General features: G+C 44.2%; 3 protein-coding genes across 4 annotated transcripts; 2 read left to right on the top strand and 1 right to left on the bottom strand.

Annotated features, from left to right (window-relative positions):
- The first annotated feature begins 1,216 nt into the window (after positions 1-1,216).
- Positions 1,217-3,280, top strand: LOC110776286 (uncharacterized). Its single transcript, XM_056838906.1, has 2 exons — positions 1,217-1,926; positions 2,014-3,280. The coding sequence occupies exons 1-2, from the start codon at positions 1,217-1,219 to the stop codon at positions 3,278-3,280; spliced, it is 1,977 nt and encodes a 658-aa protein (XP_056694884.1).
- Positions 3,281-7,098: 3,818 nt separating this feature from the next.
- LOC130469553 (uncharacterized) lies at positions 7,099-10,636 on the bottom strand. The gene is made up of 5 exons (XM_056838907.1): positions 10,370-10,636; positions 8,771-9,417; positions 8,491-8,684; positions 7,991-8,400; positions 7,099-7,452 (listed from the first exon to the last, which is right to left on the bottom strand). The coding sequence occupies exons 1-5, from the start codon at positions 10,634-10,636 to the stop codon at positions 7,138-7,140; spliced, it is 1,833 nt and encodes a 610-aa protein (XP_056694885.1). The 3' UTR covers positions 7,099-7,137.
- Positions 10,637-11,797: 1,161 nt separating this feature from the next.
- LOC110805801 (hyoscyamine 6-dioxygenase) lies at positions 11,798-15,740 on the top strand. Of its 2 annotated transcripts, none has more exons than XM_056839730.1 (4): positions 11,798-12,116; positions 14,239-14,297; positions 14,365-14,683; positions 14,760-15,740. In XM_056839730.1, the coding sequence occupies exons 1-4, from the start codon at positions 11,910-11,912 to the stop codon at positions 15,006-15,008; spliced, it is 834 nt and encodes a 277-aa protein (XP_056695708.1). In that variant the 5' UTR covers positions 11,798-11,909; the 3' UTR covers positions 15,009-15,740. The 2 variants fall into 2 exon arrangements, with proteins under 2 accessions (XP_056695708.1, XP_056695707.1); XM_056839729.1 differs by having other exon boundaries at positions 11,803-12,116; positions 14,047-14,297.
- The last annotated feature ends 496 nt before the right edge of the window (positions 15,741-16,236 follow it).

Genomic DNA, 16,236 nt, shown 5'->3' on the forward strand with positions numbered 1-16,236 from the left:
CCAATGTTAACCCCCTTAACACAGCTAAAAATTCAGCTTTAGTAGAGGAGCAAATACCACAGTTAGCAGCGAACATCTCAAACATTTCCCCCCTGTAGCCTCTAATAATACCACCAGCACCCGCTTCTCCGGGATTACCTTTCGACGCACCGTCTGTGTTGAGTCTAACCCAGCCTTCCCTAGGATACATCCACCTAACAAACACTTCCTCCCTTCTTTGCAGACCTCCAAGCACCAACTGATCGATCATCCTGGTTCATAGCCTTCAGAATAATCCCAACCTGTGCCATAATAAAACCAAGCTGATCTGGAGGTATATCAACTACTCGACCAAAGCAACGATTATTCCTCCACGTACTTCCATAGCCACCATAATGTAGTAGCAAACACCGCAGGCCAATTCTCATCGCTTGTATTATCTTTAGGCCGAATGTTGGCCTAAATCCAATCATTCAAACTCTTACCAAATAACTGTTATCCCACTTTTTGGACTAACGACATAACCGTTCTAACGTTTGGTCATGTCGTGTCAGCCAGATCATATCGTGTCGCAGGTAAACACAGCTCCAGGGAGATACGTCCGACGTAGCATCATACAACGAGGTATAGCCGACGAAGGACAGGCGACAAAGTACAAGCAACTGAGACGCGTCCTCGAGAAACGGGCTGATGAAGATAAGTTGACCTAAAGCCCATGATAGGCAGCGCCGTCAAGCTAGCAAGAACGAGTCCAAGACTCACGCGAGAAGCGCGGAAGCAGTTGAAGGCTGAAGAGACGTGTGATGAAGATACTCCTATCTTTGTGGGATTTTCTCAACCGATTAGACCGTTGAGAATACCCTATAAAAGGACGAAGATAATGATAAGCAAGCCACGTTCACTCAAGCACCGAAACTCTTAAGTTATAAACTGTTTCATTATTCATTATTGTACTTGAGATTTTAGTTATCGATTCTCAGAAAGAAAAGCATAAACAATCATATAGAATACTTAGTGGATTGATAGCCTCATAGCTATCCGCGGTTTTTTACCTTGTTCCTGGGTTTTCCGCGTCAACACTCCTCTGTGTCGTGCCTCCTTATTTGTGTCGTTGATTCTTTGCTTAGTTAGTGTCGACCCTAGCCGAAAGTCGCCCCCATACGAATTTTGGCATAAACAGTTTGGCGCCGTCTGTGGGGACATTAACTAGGTTTTACACAAAAGCACCCCTCTCACCATGACTACTGGAGAGATGACGATCGCAGAGATGAAGGCGGCTTACGAGAAAGCCCAAGCCGAACTAGCCCAAGAGAGGGCATCCAATGAAACCCTCCAGAAAGAGCTCGAATCTGTAAAGAGCAACAAGCACCAGTCCCGCTACAAAGGTGGGAAGCCAAAAAAGCTAACGTTCGAGATGCCCGATGACTTCGAAGACGTGACCGACGATGAGGAGGAAACCCGTGAGGAAGAAGACAAAGAAGCTCCCGATCCGGTGACCCAACGCCTGAACAAGATGGATGCACGCATGACAAAGCACTATTCCCGCCTGATGAAGTTGATGACCAGGTTCCCCGGGGCACCTACACCAGTAGAGACCGAGCCGACCGACGGATATGCCGCGTCGCCGTTCTGCGAAGCGATCGCTAGAGTGACAGTTCCGCACACACTCCGGCTCCCAACCTGGACCACCCTGTACGACGGGACATCCGACCCCTATAGGCACGTCAACTTCTACAAGCAGCGCATGTGGCAGATCGGGATTCCGCACGACCTAGTGGAACCTGTTATGTGCAAATCATTCGGCGGCACCCTTGATGGAGCAGCTTTGGAATGGCTCACGAACGTCCCTCCCAGATCCATCTCCTGTCTGTCCGACCTCATCAACGCCTTCTATCAACAATTCGCCAGCAGTCGCCAGTTAGAAAAACAAACCAGTGATCTCTATCGGTTGGTTCAAGGGCCAACCGAGTCGGTACGCGATTATTTTAACCGTTTTAATTGTGAAAAAATTGGTATAAAAAATTGTGATGTCAGGACTTCTATTGAGGCGTTCAAGAGAGGCCTCATCCCCAATTCGGAGCTATACCGGGAAATAACCAAATACCCCTGTGCAACTTTCGAAGAGGTGCGATCAAGGGCCACCGCCCAGATGCGAATCGAAGACGACGAGGTTATCCGAACAGCATCTCAACGGTCGACGGGGGGCAGCAGCGACAGAAGATCGTACACCCCAAGGAACAACAATTGGCGACACCAACCGTATGTTCGGCAAAACCAGGTACAAAGTGTCAATCAGTATTATGATACTAACAATGTTTACAGGAACGAGCGGGTCGAACACCCCAACATCTCCGACTACGGCTTCAACGTCGACATTGGAGGTGTGGTGAACGCCCTTCAAAATGTAGGCGGAACAGTCAGATGGCCCCGGAAGAACGACAGACCGGACTCCATGAAGGACATGAGCAAATGGTGCGACTTCCACCGCGACAACGGACACACAACCGAGGAGTGCATCTCCCTCCGAAAGGAAGTCGCATACCTCCTGAAACGGGGGCATCTAAAGGAACTGTTGAGCGACAAGGGAAAAGAAACATTTTCCAAAGAGCAAACCACCCTGCCCGGCCCAGCGACAAGCAGCGAGCGACCAGACCCACCACCGTTCAATAAAGTGGTAAATGTTATTTCCGGTGGTTCAGATATTTGTGGACTAACCTCTTCTGCAGCTAAAAAAATTAACAGGGGAGAATCTGAGACCGTAGAAGAGGGACAAACCGAAGACGAGGTCGCACTACACAGGTCCCTGACCGCAATGGCTATTACTTTCGACGATTCAGATTCTGTAGATACACAGCGGGAGCACCACGACGGGTTGGTAATATCGCTCCCAGTAGGGAACGCATTGATCAAAAGGATACTGGTCGACAACGGAAGCTCAGCCAACGTATTGTTCTTGAAAGCACTACAAGAAATGGGATTAGAAGAGAAAAACATAGTAAGGAGATCAACAGTCCTGGTAGGGTTCAGTGGAGAAGCACTACGGACGGTAGGAGAGATATCGCTGCCTACATACGCAGAAGGCGTCAACATGATGACCAAGTTCAACGTCGTCGATTGTCCATCAGCGTACAACGTCATCCTAGGACGACCATGGATCCACAAAATGAAGGCAGTGCCATCAACATATCACCAATCAATCAAATTTCCAACCAAGTGGGGGGTCATGGAAATCAAAGGGCAGCAAAGGGATGCGAAGAAATGTTACGAGACAGCACTGAAACCATCAAAGTCACCCATCTAGCAATTACAGCCAGGGTCGACGTCGGACGACCCCGACGACCAACAAATCGACGAGATAGTACTAGACCAGACAAAGCCAGACCAAGTCATAAGGATCGGAGCCTCACTGCCTGACAACATCAAAAGTCAGATAGTGTCGTTTCTAAGAGAAAACTCGGACTGTTTCGCTTGGTCACACGAGGACATGACAGGAATTAGCCCAGACGTGATTACCCACAAGCTCAACGTCGACCCCAGCTTCAGACCGGTAAAACAGAAACGACGTAAGTTCGCACCCGAAAGGAATAAAATCATAGACGAAGAAGTACAAAACCTGATAGATTCAGGGAAGATCAGAGAGGTCAAATATCCAGACTGGTTAGCAAACGTCGTCGTCGTCAGCAAAAAGAACGGAAAATGGAGAGTCTGCATCGACTTCACAGATATCAACAAAGCTTGCCCCAAGGACCCATTCCCTCTGCCGCACATCGACGCCCTGGTCGACGCCACAGCCGGACACGAGCTACTCACATTCATGGACGCCTACTCAGGATACAACCAAATCCTTATGCACCCAGACGACCAGGAAAAAACATCTTTTGTAACGGATAGAGGAATTTATTGTTATAAAGTCATGCCTTTTGGTCTTAAAAATGCAGGTGCGACGTACCAAAGATTAGTCAACAAGATGTTTAAAGACCAACTCGGAGACACAATGGAGGTATACATTGACGACATGCTGGTGAAATCGAGGAAGGCTGACGATCACGTGGAACACCTACGACAATCCTTCGACATACTAAAAAAGTACGGTATGAAACTTAACCCGACTAAATGTTCTTTCGGAGTGTCCGCAGGAAAATTCTTAGGTTACATCGTCACCCAACGAGGAATCGAGGCCAGCCCCGACCAAGTGCGCGCGATCATCAACATTCAATCCCCGCGGAACATAAAAGAGGTACAACGCTTGACAGGGAGAGTGGCGGCACTGAACCGTTTTATATCACGGTCGTCGGACAAGTGCCGATTATTTTACGACGTCCTACGCAAAAACAAGGGGTTTAACTGGTCCGACGACCACGAAGCAGCCCTGCAGAACCTCAAAAAATACATGATGTCGCCGCCCCTCCTATCCAAGCCAAAAGAAGGAGAAGTCTTACAACTCTATTTAGCCGTTAGCTCGACGGCAGTGAGCGCGGTCCTAGCTCGAGAAGACGAAGCACAACAACTACCCATTTATTACATCAGTAAGTCACTACTGGAAGCAGAGACCAGGTATTCCTCCCTCGAAAAACTCGTCTTAGCACTCGTTACCGCAGCCAAAAAACTAAGGCATTATTTTGAAACTCACCAAATAGTGGTGATGACTAACTATCCAATCAAGTCTGTGATGCGTAGGCCAGAACTAACAGGTCGAATGGAGAAGTGGACAATGGCACTAGGAAGGTTCGACATCAAGTATCAACCAAGGACGGCTGTAAAGTCGCAGGCTCTAGCAGATTTTGTGGCAGACTTCAGCCCCGACTTAGAGAGAATAGCAGACGACGAAGTCAAACTCATCAACAACATAGAAGAAATATGGACACTCTTCGTCGACGGCTCATCTAACTTTCGTGGTGCAGGTTTAGGCGTCGTACTGAAGTCACCACAAGGGGACATGATAGCACAGGCAATCTGCTGCGACTTCAAGGCAACTAACAACGAAGCAGAATACGAGGCGCTAACCGCCGGAATGACATTAGCTATGGAATTAGGGGCAAGCGGACTCAACATCTTCAGTGACTCACAACTAATCGTCAACCAGATTAACGGCGACTACGAAGCTAAAGACCTAAAAATGACCTTGTATCTCGAGAAAGCAAAAGAGTTAACTTCCAAATTCAAACCCTTCTCCATCAAACAAGTCCCAAGAGACCTAAACACGCAAGCCGACGCCCTTGCCAACCTAGGATCCGCACTCAGAAAATCACCATTCTCGACCATACCTCTAGTGCACCTACTATCGCCCGCCGTCGAAAAAGACATACCACAAGACGCCAGCCTCGTCCTATCAACCTTAAACACAGACAATTGGACCAAACCCATCTTCGATTACCTAAAGCACGAAACTCTACCCGACGACAAGCTAGACGCCAGAAAGATACTTTTCAAAGCTTCACGATATGTTATTTTGCAGGACGTACTATTTAAGCGATCAGCAAACGGAATGTTGATGCGATGTGCCGAAGAGATCGAGTGGGAAACGCTATTGAAACAATACCACGAAGGAGAATGCGGAGGACACGAAGGAGGACGAAGCTTATCAACCAGAATCAAAAGAAATGGATACTATTGGCCAACAATGCTTAAGGACGCCATGAGGTACGTATCCAAGTGCGACAAGTGCCAACGACACGCAGGTATGACACATAAACCATCCGAATTCTCGCATCCAACCCTAACTCCGTGGCCTTTCATGAAATGGGGGATGGACATCGTTGGCAAATTGCCCGTCGCCCCAGGACAAAAGGTCTTCATGTTAGCCCTAACAGATTATTTTTCCAAGTGGATACAAGCAGGTGCGTTCCAACAAGTAAGGGACAAAGAGGTATGCTCGTTCATATGGACTAACATAATATGCAGGTTCGGAATACCGTCAGAAATCATCTGCGACAACGGATCACAATTCATCAGCGACAAGACAAGAGCTTTCTGCAAAACATGGAACATCGAGCTAAAGACGTCGACGCCCAGATACCCCCAAGCAAACGGACAGGCGGAATCCAGCAACAAAACGATCATCGCGTCGCTGAAAAAGCGGTTGGACGACAAGAAGGGGCGATGGGCAGAAGAATTGCCATCCATCCTATGGGCCAACAGGACGACGCCTAGGACGGCGACGGGACAGACTCCCTTCTCACTCGTTTACGGGTGCGAAGCGGTACTTCCCCCTGAAGTGACGCTGCCCAGTGCACGATATGGACTCATGACGCCAGAGCAAAACGACGTAGAACTCAGCGAAAACCTCGACAACACAGAAGATCTCAGGGAAGCAGCATTGATAAGGATGGCGTCACAGCAACAAATCGTGGCAAAGTGCTTCAACAAAAATGTCAAAGTGAAAATGTTCAAAGAAGGAGATTGGGTACTGCGCAGAGTATTTCAAAACACGAAAGAATTGAACGCGGGTAAGTTAGCACCAGCTTGGGAAGGACCGTACTTGATCGACAAAATCGTCGGAAAGGGGGCATACAGACTCATTACCAAAGATGGCAAGTCGGTCCCCCGAAGCTGGAACGCAACACATCTTAAACTCTACCATTTTTGAAATCTCGTCGTAACCAATTTTATCAGTCGCCGTATCGTCGTCTTTACTTTTCTTTATCGTTTTATTTTAAAAACCATTACTGACTTAGGCATCGGAGGGCCGTTGGCATCCCCAACGGCCAATCCTCCTAGCGACCCCTGTTTTCTTTTGCAGAATGCAAGACGCACGACGAATGACATCCACAAGCAACAACGTACGACTCAGAGCGAGACCGCAAGAGACAACGAAGTAACAACGCAGGTATGATTTTACACATCAGTCGGTTCAATTCTTATTACTTGCAAAGCATCTGCTACACGAAACTAAGACATCAAAACGCAACGGGATAACCATAAAGAAAAACAAACTTAACACACACGACGCGCGACCCCTAAGGCCACGACTTCCGAAATTTCAAACACTAAACATTATCCACACACAGCGTCGCCACTACCGACGACGAATAAAAACATTCCAAACACAAAAACAAAACACAAGTCATCCAAACCACCTCGTCGCCGCCATCAACGACGAGTAAAGAAGTTCACCAACAAAACACAAAAACCAACAGAAAATTCGAAAACTACAAACTATTACATCCCTTCTTCCTGGGTAGAGACCACGACTTCCTGCTCCGGCTCTTGCTCTGGGGGCACGACTGGCACCTCCACCGACGCCACGTCCACCGTCTCGTCTTGAGAAACGACGGCAAGGGCCTCCTCTTCGCACCCAACAGCTAAAACCTCCCCCTCTTGGTCCGGAACAGGCGCACTCACCACCAACAAAGCCGCATCCACCTCCGTCGCCTCAGTACTAGCAGTGTCAGCCGTCTTCGCCAACTCCTCCGAATCCACCACGGGCACCGACAGGTCAGCCATGGTACCGCCATTAGCCAGATAGTCATCCACCTCCTTTTGACACGGCCAAAGGCTAGTCTCCCCAATCAGGCAGGAATACATCATCTGCGCCCGCGTCCTCCATATAGCAAGAGCCTCGACGTCCTTCGCCTCCTCCTGCAGGGCGTCGTACAAGCTCCTCAATCCATCCAACTCCTCTGTCGTCGAGGTCAACTCCTCCTTCACTTTCTCCAGATCTTTAGCCACGTCGGCTAACTGCTTATCCTTACCTTTCAATTGATCACCCCTGGCCTTAATCACCGCAGCAAGATCCACGACCTTCTTCTCAGCAGCTTTCCACTTCGCTTCCCACGACGCGGCCGCCTTCTTCGCCGTCGCCGTCAGCTGCCTTGCATTCGTCACCTCGTCGCACAGCAACGAACACTGCCTACGTACAGCCAAGGCAGCCTGCGACGCCTGCGCAAAACCAATGCCAAAACAGATTTACACAACATACATCTTTCACAAACAAAAAAGAAGAAAAAAACTAAATAAAACTCACCCGCAGACTAAGCTCAGCGGCGTCCGACGCGACAGGAAGAGGATCCACCTCGTGGTATCGTCGATACGTCGTAGGCAAGATCAAGCGATCAGCGAAAGGCCATATAACCGACGCCTCTTCATCACCCAAGAAGCTTGGGGGCAAAGTGATAACCGTATCCTCGACAGGATCCGTCTCGACAGGTCGCTTCTTGGCCGACGAAGTAGACACTTTACTAACGTCGACAGCAGCAGACGACGCCTTGAACGGCTGTGGAGGCGACGACGAAGCAATCGGATGAAAGCCTTCGGCTCCTATGACGACAGGCGTCTCGGCCGATGAACCTATCGCAGAAAACCGAGGTACAACCGTCATACCTCGTCCACCAGAAGTCGAGGACGACCTCAGTCGCTTCCTTGCACGCTCCTGAATCTCGCTCTGAGACATCCTCGACACAGGCCGAGACGAAAGAGTATGCTCTACACCCAATACAAAAAATAAAGGTCAAACATTATCCAAAACAAAAACAAAAATATACACAAACCCCGAAATAAACAAACGACAAATACCTGAGTTGTCAGCCATATCACCTACTTCACCTTCGGCGGACGACGAGTTTGCCACTACCTCCTCAAGCAAATCCAACCTTTTCCGACGACGAGTCAGTTGACCTGATCCCTCGTCTATCTCCTCCTCCTCGGCGACGTCGCCTGACCGGTCCACCTCCTGCTCGTCTAAAAACTCTCCGTCGCGACTGAAAGACCTATCCTCGATAGAATAACCCAAGAACTTCCGATACTTATCCTCAGAATCAGCGTTCAACTCAGTCAACGACGACGCCTTGACAACTGCAAAACAAAACCAAGTAAGGCGACGTTCAGTAAAACGACGAGAAACAAAGATAAAACGACACATTTACCTTCCATCGTCCATCCCTCGACCAGAAACCGCCCTTTATCTCCCAGAGAATCTTTGCCTACAAAGACAAAACGACTCTGCCAACCCCTGTCGTTCACACCTAAACCAACACCTAAGTTCGTCTTCCCCTTCTTCGTAACCAAGGTATACCTACAACACTTCTGCAGTGCTAGGTCGTAAGAGTACATCAAATCAGACAGGTCAAACGGCGTACGCCAGTTCGCAGTAACTCCATGCACCACCGTGAAAACCCGCCATATCTGGGGCATCAACTGATCCGGACTCAAATGGAAAACCTCGATAAAGGACCTAACTAGAGGAGTGAAAGGAAATTTGAAGCCAATTGTGAACGGATACTCATACATAACCACATACCCCTCTGGACAGTCAAAGGCTTCCTCATCCGAGCCGGGAATCTTCACTTCCGCCGACGGCGGCAAACCAGCAAGTTCAACAAAAGGCGCCGGATCCACCACAGTAGAATATATCGGGTTAAGGGACTTAACCCGAGTGGAACCCGACTCCCCCTTTCCTCTCGCTACAACCGACTTAGATCTACCCATCTCACTTACAAAAATCTACAAGGAAATCGAAAAAGAAAGCAAATTTTACCTGAAAATCGAACAAACTCAGTGCGAAAATCGACTTCGCTTTCTCCCTCTTCTCTCTCCTGCTTTCGGATCTAGAAATTTTTTGAAAAACTTGGTGTGAAGAACTTTATTGCATGTCGTGAATTGGTATTTATTACTCTAGAATTTTGAACGGTTTTATCCCACGAACTAGGCAGTTGAAGACGGTTTTTTAATTTGAATTGTTTCTTTTGCTTTGTGTGACTCCGCAAATTCACAATTGGGGGCAAACTGTTATCCCACTTTTTGGACTAACGACATAACCGTTCTAACGTTTGGTCATGTCGTGTCAGCCAGATCATATCGTGTCGCAGGTAAACACAGCTCCAGGGAGATACGTCCGACGTAGCATCATACAACGAGGTATAGCCGACGAAGGACAGGCGACAAAGTACAAGCAACTGAGACGCGTCCTCGAGAAACGGGCTGATGAAGATAAGTTGACCTAAAGCCCATGATAGGCAGCGCCGTCAAGCTAGCAAGAACGAGTCCAAGACTCACGCGAGAAGCGCGGAAGCAGTTGAAGGCTGAAGAGACGTGTGATGAAGATACTCCTATCTTTGTGGGATTTTCTCAACCGATTAGACCGTTGAGAATACCCTATAAAAGGACGAAGATAATGATAAGCAAGCCACGTTCACTCAAGCACCGAAACTCTTAAGTTATAAACTGTTTCATTATTCATTATTGTACTTGAGATTTTAGTTATCGATTCTCAGAAAGAAAAACATAAACAATCATATAGAATACTTAGTGGATTGATAGCCTCATAGCTATCCGCGGTTTTTTACCTTGTTCCTGGGTTTTCCGCGTCAACACTCCTCTGTGTCGTGCCTCCTTATTTGTGTCGTTGATTCTTTGCTTAGTTAGTGTCGACCCTAGCCGAAAGTCGCCCCCATACGAATTTTGGCATAAACAGTAACTCATCTGAATTCATTCCCGGGAATTTCCACCACACTACTCTCGCCACTGGACATTGCCGTAGTATGTGATCATTATTTTCCTCCACCTCTCCACAGACAAAGCATCTTGGATTTGTAGTAAAACCTCGGATGAAACGGTTGGCATTTGTCATTAATCGATCCTGCAATGTGAGCCAAAGAAAAAGTCTGATTCGTTGAGGCACTCTAACTCTCCAAACTTCATTCCACCTTCTGCTAGTTCCCATATTTGCATTCCCTCTTATTAAAGATAAGGCTGATTTGACAGTAAAACCTCCTGATATTGACCCATTCTAGAAGATACGGTCTACAGCTTCCTCATCCACCTGTAGCTCATGCGAATCAATCTGCTTGAGGGCCTTTTGGGGTAAAAAATCTGCGAATAAATCCCACTTCCACCCTTGTTCTTCGTCCCACATTTCCTGAACAGTAGAGTCCTGCAGATTAATAGGGACTTCCCTCGTGGTTTGCTCGAGTAAAGTGTACTCAGAACTCCACCTATGATGCCAAAAGAAGGTACGCTCTCCGTTCCCCACAGCCATCCCAACACCCCTCCTTAGAGTGTCTACATTATCCACAATGCCTCTCCAAGCATTTGAGGAACCTGGTTTATGGACAAACATATCCAAATCACATCTTCCCGCACAGTATTTGTGTCGAATTACTCGTGACCAAAGGGCATCGGGTTCAGCTAAAACCCTCCATCCTAGTTTAGTCAAGAAAGCCGCATTGGCCTGCCTCATCGACCTTATTCCTAGCCCACCTTCTTGGTTAGGCCTTGCCACCTTCTCCCAACCTACTAAATGTACTTTCCTTTGTTCCTCATTGCCTCCCCACAAGAATCTTCTCGACACCCGATCAATGTCATCGCAAGTGGACCGAGGGACTTTTGTAGTTTGCATTGCATAATACGGCATGGAGCTCACAACCGATTGTACAAGAGTAGCCCTTCCTGCCATGGAAATCATTTTTGCCTTCCAACCCGCTAGTTTACCGTTAATACGGTCAACCAAGTACTGATAATCCCGCTTTGAAGTTCTGCCGTTTATGGTTGGAACCCCCAGATAGGTACCCAAGTCGTCAGTTTCCTCCATATGCAGTTCATTACAAATCTCACCTCTGTATTCCTCCCTTGTATTATGAGAGAAAAAAATTCTAGACTTTGAACAATTAATTTTGCTTCCTGAGGCATCACAAAATTGCTCCAGGCATGCTGCAATAATTTTGGCCTGGTCTAGAGATGCCTCACCGGTCAAACCAATGTGAATATTAAGGGACGAAGAAAATATTATTTTATTTGGTCAAGTTGTGATTTATTATTACCTTCAAAAAAAAAATAAAAAAAATTGTGATTTATTATTAGTGAGTCCTTTCAACTTTCGCCTTTCTTTTTTCCGTTAAATACTGTCAGCAAATCCTTGAATATTTGTCATCCCTCACTCTTTATTCTCTCCAAGTCAACTCTCATTTCTTCCCTTGTCAAAAATTAAAGATATAGTAATGGAGAAGTTTGTATCAAGCTGGAGTGATGGTAAGACATTGCCGGAAAACTATATATTCCCACCAGAACAAAGACCAGGGAAACTCATCCTTCCTACATCCAATTACGTTACACCTGTCATCGATCTCGGGAAATTAGATGGGCCTGATCACTCCATTGTTGTTCATCAGATTCTTCAAGCTTGTCAAGAACTTGGAGCTTTTCAGGTACCGTACTCCCACATCATAACTTCCTAATTCACGTCACTTTTTGCTACAATACTTGATCCGTATCATAATTTTTGCAAAACCAGTGTTTGATTTTTTTACTTAATTTTACAGAAGTACTTTGATTTTTTCTTGTATTAGATTTTTATAAAAGTAGATGCGATCTCAACTCTCAAGTTCTGATACACCTAAAACTTTAACAAGTTGAATTAGTTGTCACTCACTCAAAATAATTCCAAGTATTTATCCGATTATTCCGGAGTAATCCCAGTTTTTTAATGTCTTCCGCAAATTGATCCTGAGCAAGATTAAGCGGCACTCTGAGCAATAGTCTTATCTATACCTAGTATTTAAAAAGTATAACCATAAATTATTGGAAGCCATGTGTTACCATAGATTATTGGAAACCATGTGTCATCCCTCATTTCATTCATTAATTCATTATTAGTTTTTTTATTTTTTTTATTATTGTTTCTATGTTTTACAACTTTAACTCCTCTTCCACTTCATCTTCCTTATTCAACATAAATTATCAATAGTCCAATATACACATTAATCTCTTCCACTTTACCCCTTTAACATTCAATATTAACTCAACATATATTTTTTTATATTTTTTCAACCTTCAAATTAGGGGTGACAATTTCATCAAACTCCGATGGATATTCGAACAACTCGAACCGAATATATGGTTGAAACCCGATAAAACACTGATGTTAAAAGGGTGGCGCGTGGATCGGGTGATGGGTCGGGTCGAATTCGGGTGGAGCTTCACCCAACCCGTCACCCGATCCATCATTTGATCCATCCATCCATCCGTTAAAATTAATAATTTTGTTTACTACAATTACTTAATTATTAATAGAATCATGTATGTATTACCTAATAATTTATTATTATTAGTTTTCGGTTATTTTATAATGTAGATGTCAAAATTATAATTCATTGTCCACTATACTAACACATATTACTTTATATTGATTGATATTATAAATAAAGTTGACGATACTTTTAATTACTATCGTTAATCATCCGACCAACCCAATTAATCCGCGGATGCATGATGGATGAGCCGGATGTGGATGGATGGTAAATGGAGTGACGGATGGGTTGGATCATAGATGAAAAGTGGACGGATGGAGGCGGATGAATCTCCACCCGATCGACCTCCGATCCATTGCCACTTCAAATTACACCTCTATTTAATTCATATATTACCAAAAATCACAAGTCATCACTAATTAAAACTTTAAAAGACAGCTGAACAACCATTATGCAACCGCCCGTTCTATGAACGGGTTCAAAAGCTAGTTCAGTATTAACTTAAGACCTCCCATTTAAGTGGAAGGGTATGACAAAAGTCTGAGCAAGAGTCTTGAAATTCCAACACTCTACTTAAAACGTTTAAACATTACATTCAATCTTAATTATTATTATTTATTCTTTTTTTATTTTATTATTTTTATAAATTTGAGGAGTCTTGAATGAGTACGACTGTACGAGGGGTGAAGTGGAAATTTTAAGTAAGTCTGAAACAATCTCAACAAGAATGTGATTAATTGAAAATAAATAAAAATATGTCGTGGAAGTCTTAGCTTATACTAGCGCTAATCTTAAGGTAAGTCACCTATTTTAACCGGTAATTTTATTTGGCGCATTCAAATCACAGCCACCTTACTCCACCCTTTCCGCCACCGCCTGCTAACAAAACCCAGCCTCAGCTCCACCATAACCACCGCAACATCTTACCCTTACCAAACTATAAATCACTTACCACCAAATAATTAAAATACCCAATTACAAAACATAAACAACAGAGTAATGGACGATGCAAGACAAATGTTCCACGAATTTCGCTTAGCCCTAATCTTACCGATTGATAATAATGCAATCATTAACTAGCTAGCTAACCTCATTCATTGAGGAGCAGGTGTTTAATCATGGGGTGGCTCGAAGATTAATGGATGATGCAAGACAAATGTTGGACGAATTCTTTAAGCTTCCCGCTGAAGATAAATCAGCACTTATCACTTCAGACCCTAACAGTAAATTCAAAATGTACACAAGTACAGTTAACTATGATGAAGAAAAGATTCACCTATGGAGGGATGCTTTTCAACAGGTATGTACTCCTTTGGAAGAATGCATCCCACATTGGCCGGCGAAACCTGCTAAATACAGGTAACTGGAATATAATTCTTTGTTTTCTGATCAAAGTAATAATCGACTAACTAATACAGCTGTCCAGGGAGATTATTGAGGAATACACCAGAAAAGTAAATGAGCTGGGATTGCGAATTCTTGACCTGATATGTGAAGGACTGGGAATAGAAGCAGGATACTTTGCAAATGAGCAGAGCCAACACATAGAGCTGATTGTTAATCATTACCCTGTATGCCCTGATCCTACTCTTACATTGGGTGTTGGTAAACACAGTGATCGTAGTCTCATTACCATTCTTATGCAAGGAAGTGTCCCAGGGCTACAAATTTTTAAGGATGATGAATGGGTTGGTGTTGATCCTATTCCTGAGGCATTTGTGGTTCATATTGGTAACATTATGCAGGTGTGCAGATAATCCTCCATACATTTCATGTTGTTTTTCATCAAGTTTTTAACATTGGTTATGTAATTGTCTGCAGATAGCTAGTAACGGAAAGCTCCTAAATGGAGATCATCGAGCAGTGACTAATGCGTATGAAGCTCGTGAAAGTGCAGTCCTTTTCTTTATGCCAACAAAGGACTGTTTCATTGAACCTGCAAAAGCTCTTATCACTGCAGAGAATCCTCCACTCTACAGGGGTTTCCGGTATCATGAGTACCTTGCAGCTCACAATACAGCTCGTCGATTGAAGGATCCTGACCTCTTGCTCAAACCATTCCGAATATAAGGTTAAAAACACCATCTCATTCACTGTTTTTCAAGGTCATGTTTATCCGCATACAGCATTTAAAGCAATTATACTCAACTCATAACATTTGTATCGTTTGGAAGTCGAAATATTGGTTTTTAAACCGTTTGTATCTTAGTCTCTGCTTCTTTTGACATATAACAATTTTCATTTTCCTTTGTTTTTTCTTCTAATTCTTTACATCCTTTTGTATCTCCTACCAATCTCATCCACCATTTTTCTTTTTCCATTTTAATTTTGACTCCGTTTTATTTGGAGCACGTAAAACGCTATGAGTGCAATATGATTTTCCATGGAAAATATTTTATAAGGGAAAACACAATTTCAAAATAGTTTCTTTTGTTTGGTTTCTTAAAAGAAAATGGACGAAGGAAGGGAAAGTGAGGAGAAAAGGTGGAAAAGTGTTTTCCCTCCCTTTCAAATGGAATTTTTTTTCCTCTTTTGAGAGAGTATGAGAAATTGTTTTTCATCCCTTGTCAAACGCAAAGGCTACACATACCCTTTGGGGTATGTGGGCCTTGTATACCCTGTTCATTTGTTGGGCGAAGACACCTTAGCAGTGCCACATCAGAAACGAAATTTCCTCTGGTTAAAAGTTGAATTTTTTTTCCTGTTTTTTTAATGGATGATACCAATGTTGTGAACATTTTTCCAGTTCTTCACTCGTGGTAGCCATGGTTGTTGAAGATCTTCATTCGTGATGTAAATGAATCCATAATAAGTTTGTATCGAGCTTCAATTATCGTATTTGTTATTGTTTGCCTTGGTCAAGTTTAAGATGATACATGAGCATAGGGCGGATTTAACAATGCTTGTTGGTTTTATTATTTTATTATGTTGAACTTCATAAAAATATATGTTGTGAATATGTTTTACACAATATTTTTTTATTATAACATATGTTTTTGTTAATGTTTAGAAATATTACAGTTAAATTATTTCTGTTTCGCTATATGAAATGTAAAACCAAAAAAACAAAAATATGGGTAGACTTGATGATTGCTTTTGACAAAATTTGTCAAAAGTATTTAATGGAGGGTCGTGTATGAGGGGAGGTGTAAGAGCCGTTCTGACTTTGTACGTGTTTTGGTTGAAAAATCAGTCCAAAAAAAATGTTTGAGCAAATTCGAAATAATTGAACATAAAGTCTGCATAATTGGAAAACCAAGTGGAATAAAGGGGTAAAAAAGTTGAGGGGGGGGGGGGG

The sequence above is a fragment of the Spinacia oleracea genome, chromosome 3 (assembly GCF_020520425.1).
Source record: "Spinacia oleracea cultivar Varoflay chromosome 3, BTI_SOV_V1, whole genome shotgun sequence".
Classification (NCBI taxonomy): domain Eukaryota; kingdom Viridiplantae; phylum Streptophyta; class Magnoliopsida; order Caryophyllales; family Amaranthaceae; genus Spinacia; species Spinacia oleracea.

Excerpts from the sequence above, each read along its gene's own strand:
- LOC130469553 (XM_056838907.1), bottom strand. The coding sequence starts at position 10,636 with ATGGGAACTAGCAGAAGGTGGAATGAAGTTTGGAGAGTTAGAGTGCCT. Across the intron at positions 8,685-8,770 it reads TTACTTGGTTTTGTTTTGCA|GTCTTTCAGTCGCGACGGAG; the intron begins GTTGTCAAGGCG and ends TATCGAGGATAG. Across the intron at positions 8,401-8,490 it reads TGATATGGCTGACAACTCAG|AGCATACTCTTTCGTCTCGG; the intron begins GTATTTGTCGTT and ends TATTGGGTGTAG.
- LOC110776286 (XM_056838906.1), top strand. The coding sequence starts at position 1,217 with ATGACTACTGGAGAGATGACGATCGCAGAGATGAAGGCGGCTTACGAG. Across the intron at positions 1,927-2,013 it reads CAAACCAGTGATCTCTATCG|GACTTCTATTGAGGCGTTCA; the intron begins GTTGGTTCAAGG and ends TTGTGATGTCAG.
- LOC110805801 (XM_056839729.1), top strand. The coding sequence starts at position 11,910 with ATGGAGAAGTTTGTATCAAGCTGGAGTGATGGTAAGACATTGCCGGAA. Across the intron at positions 12,117-14,046 it reads AAGAACTTGGAGCTTTTCAG|GTGTTTAATCATGGGGTGGC; the intron begins GTACCGTACTCC and ends ATTGAGGAGCAG. Across the intron at positions 14,298-14,364 it reads GCGAAACCTGCTAAATACAG|GGAGATTATTGAGGAATACA; the intron begins GTAACTGGAATA and ends ACAGCTGTCCAG.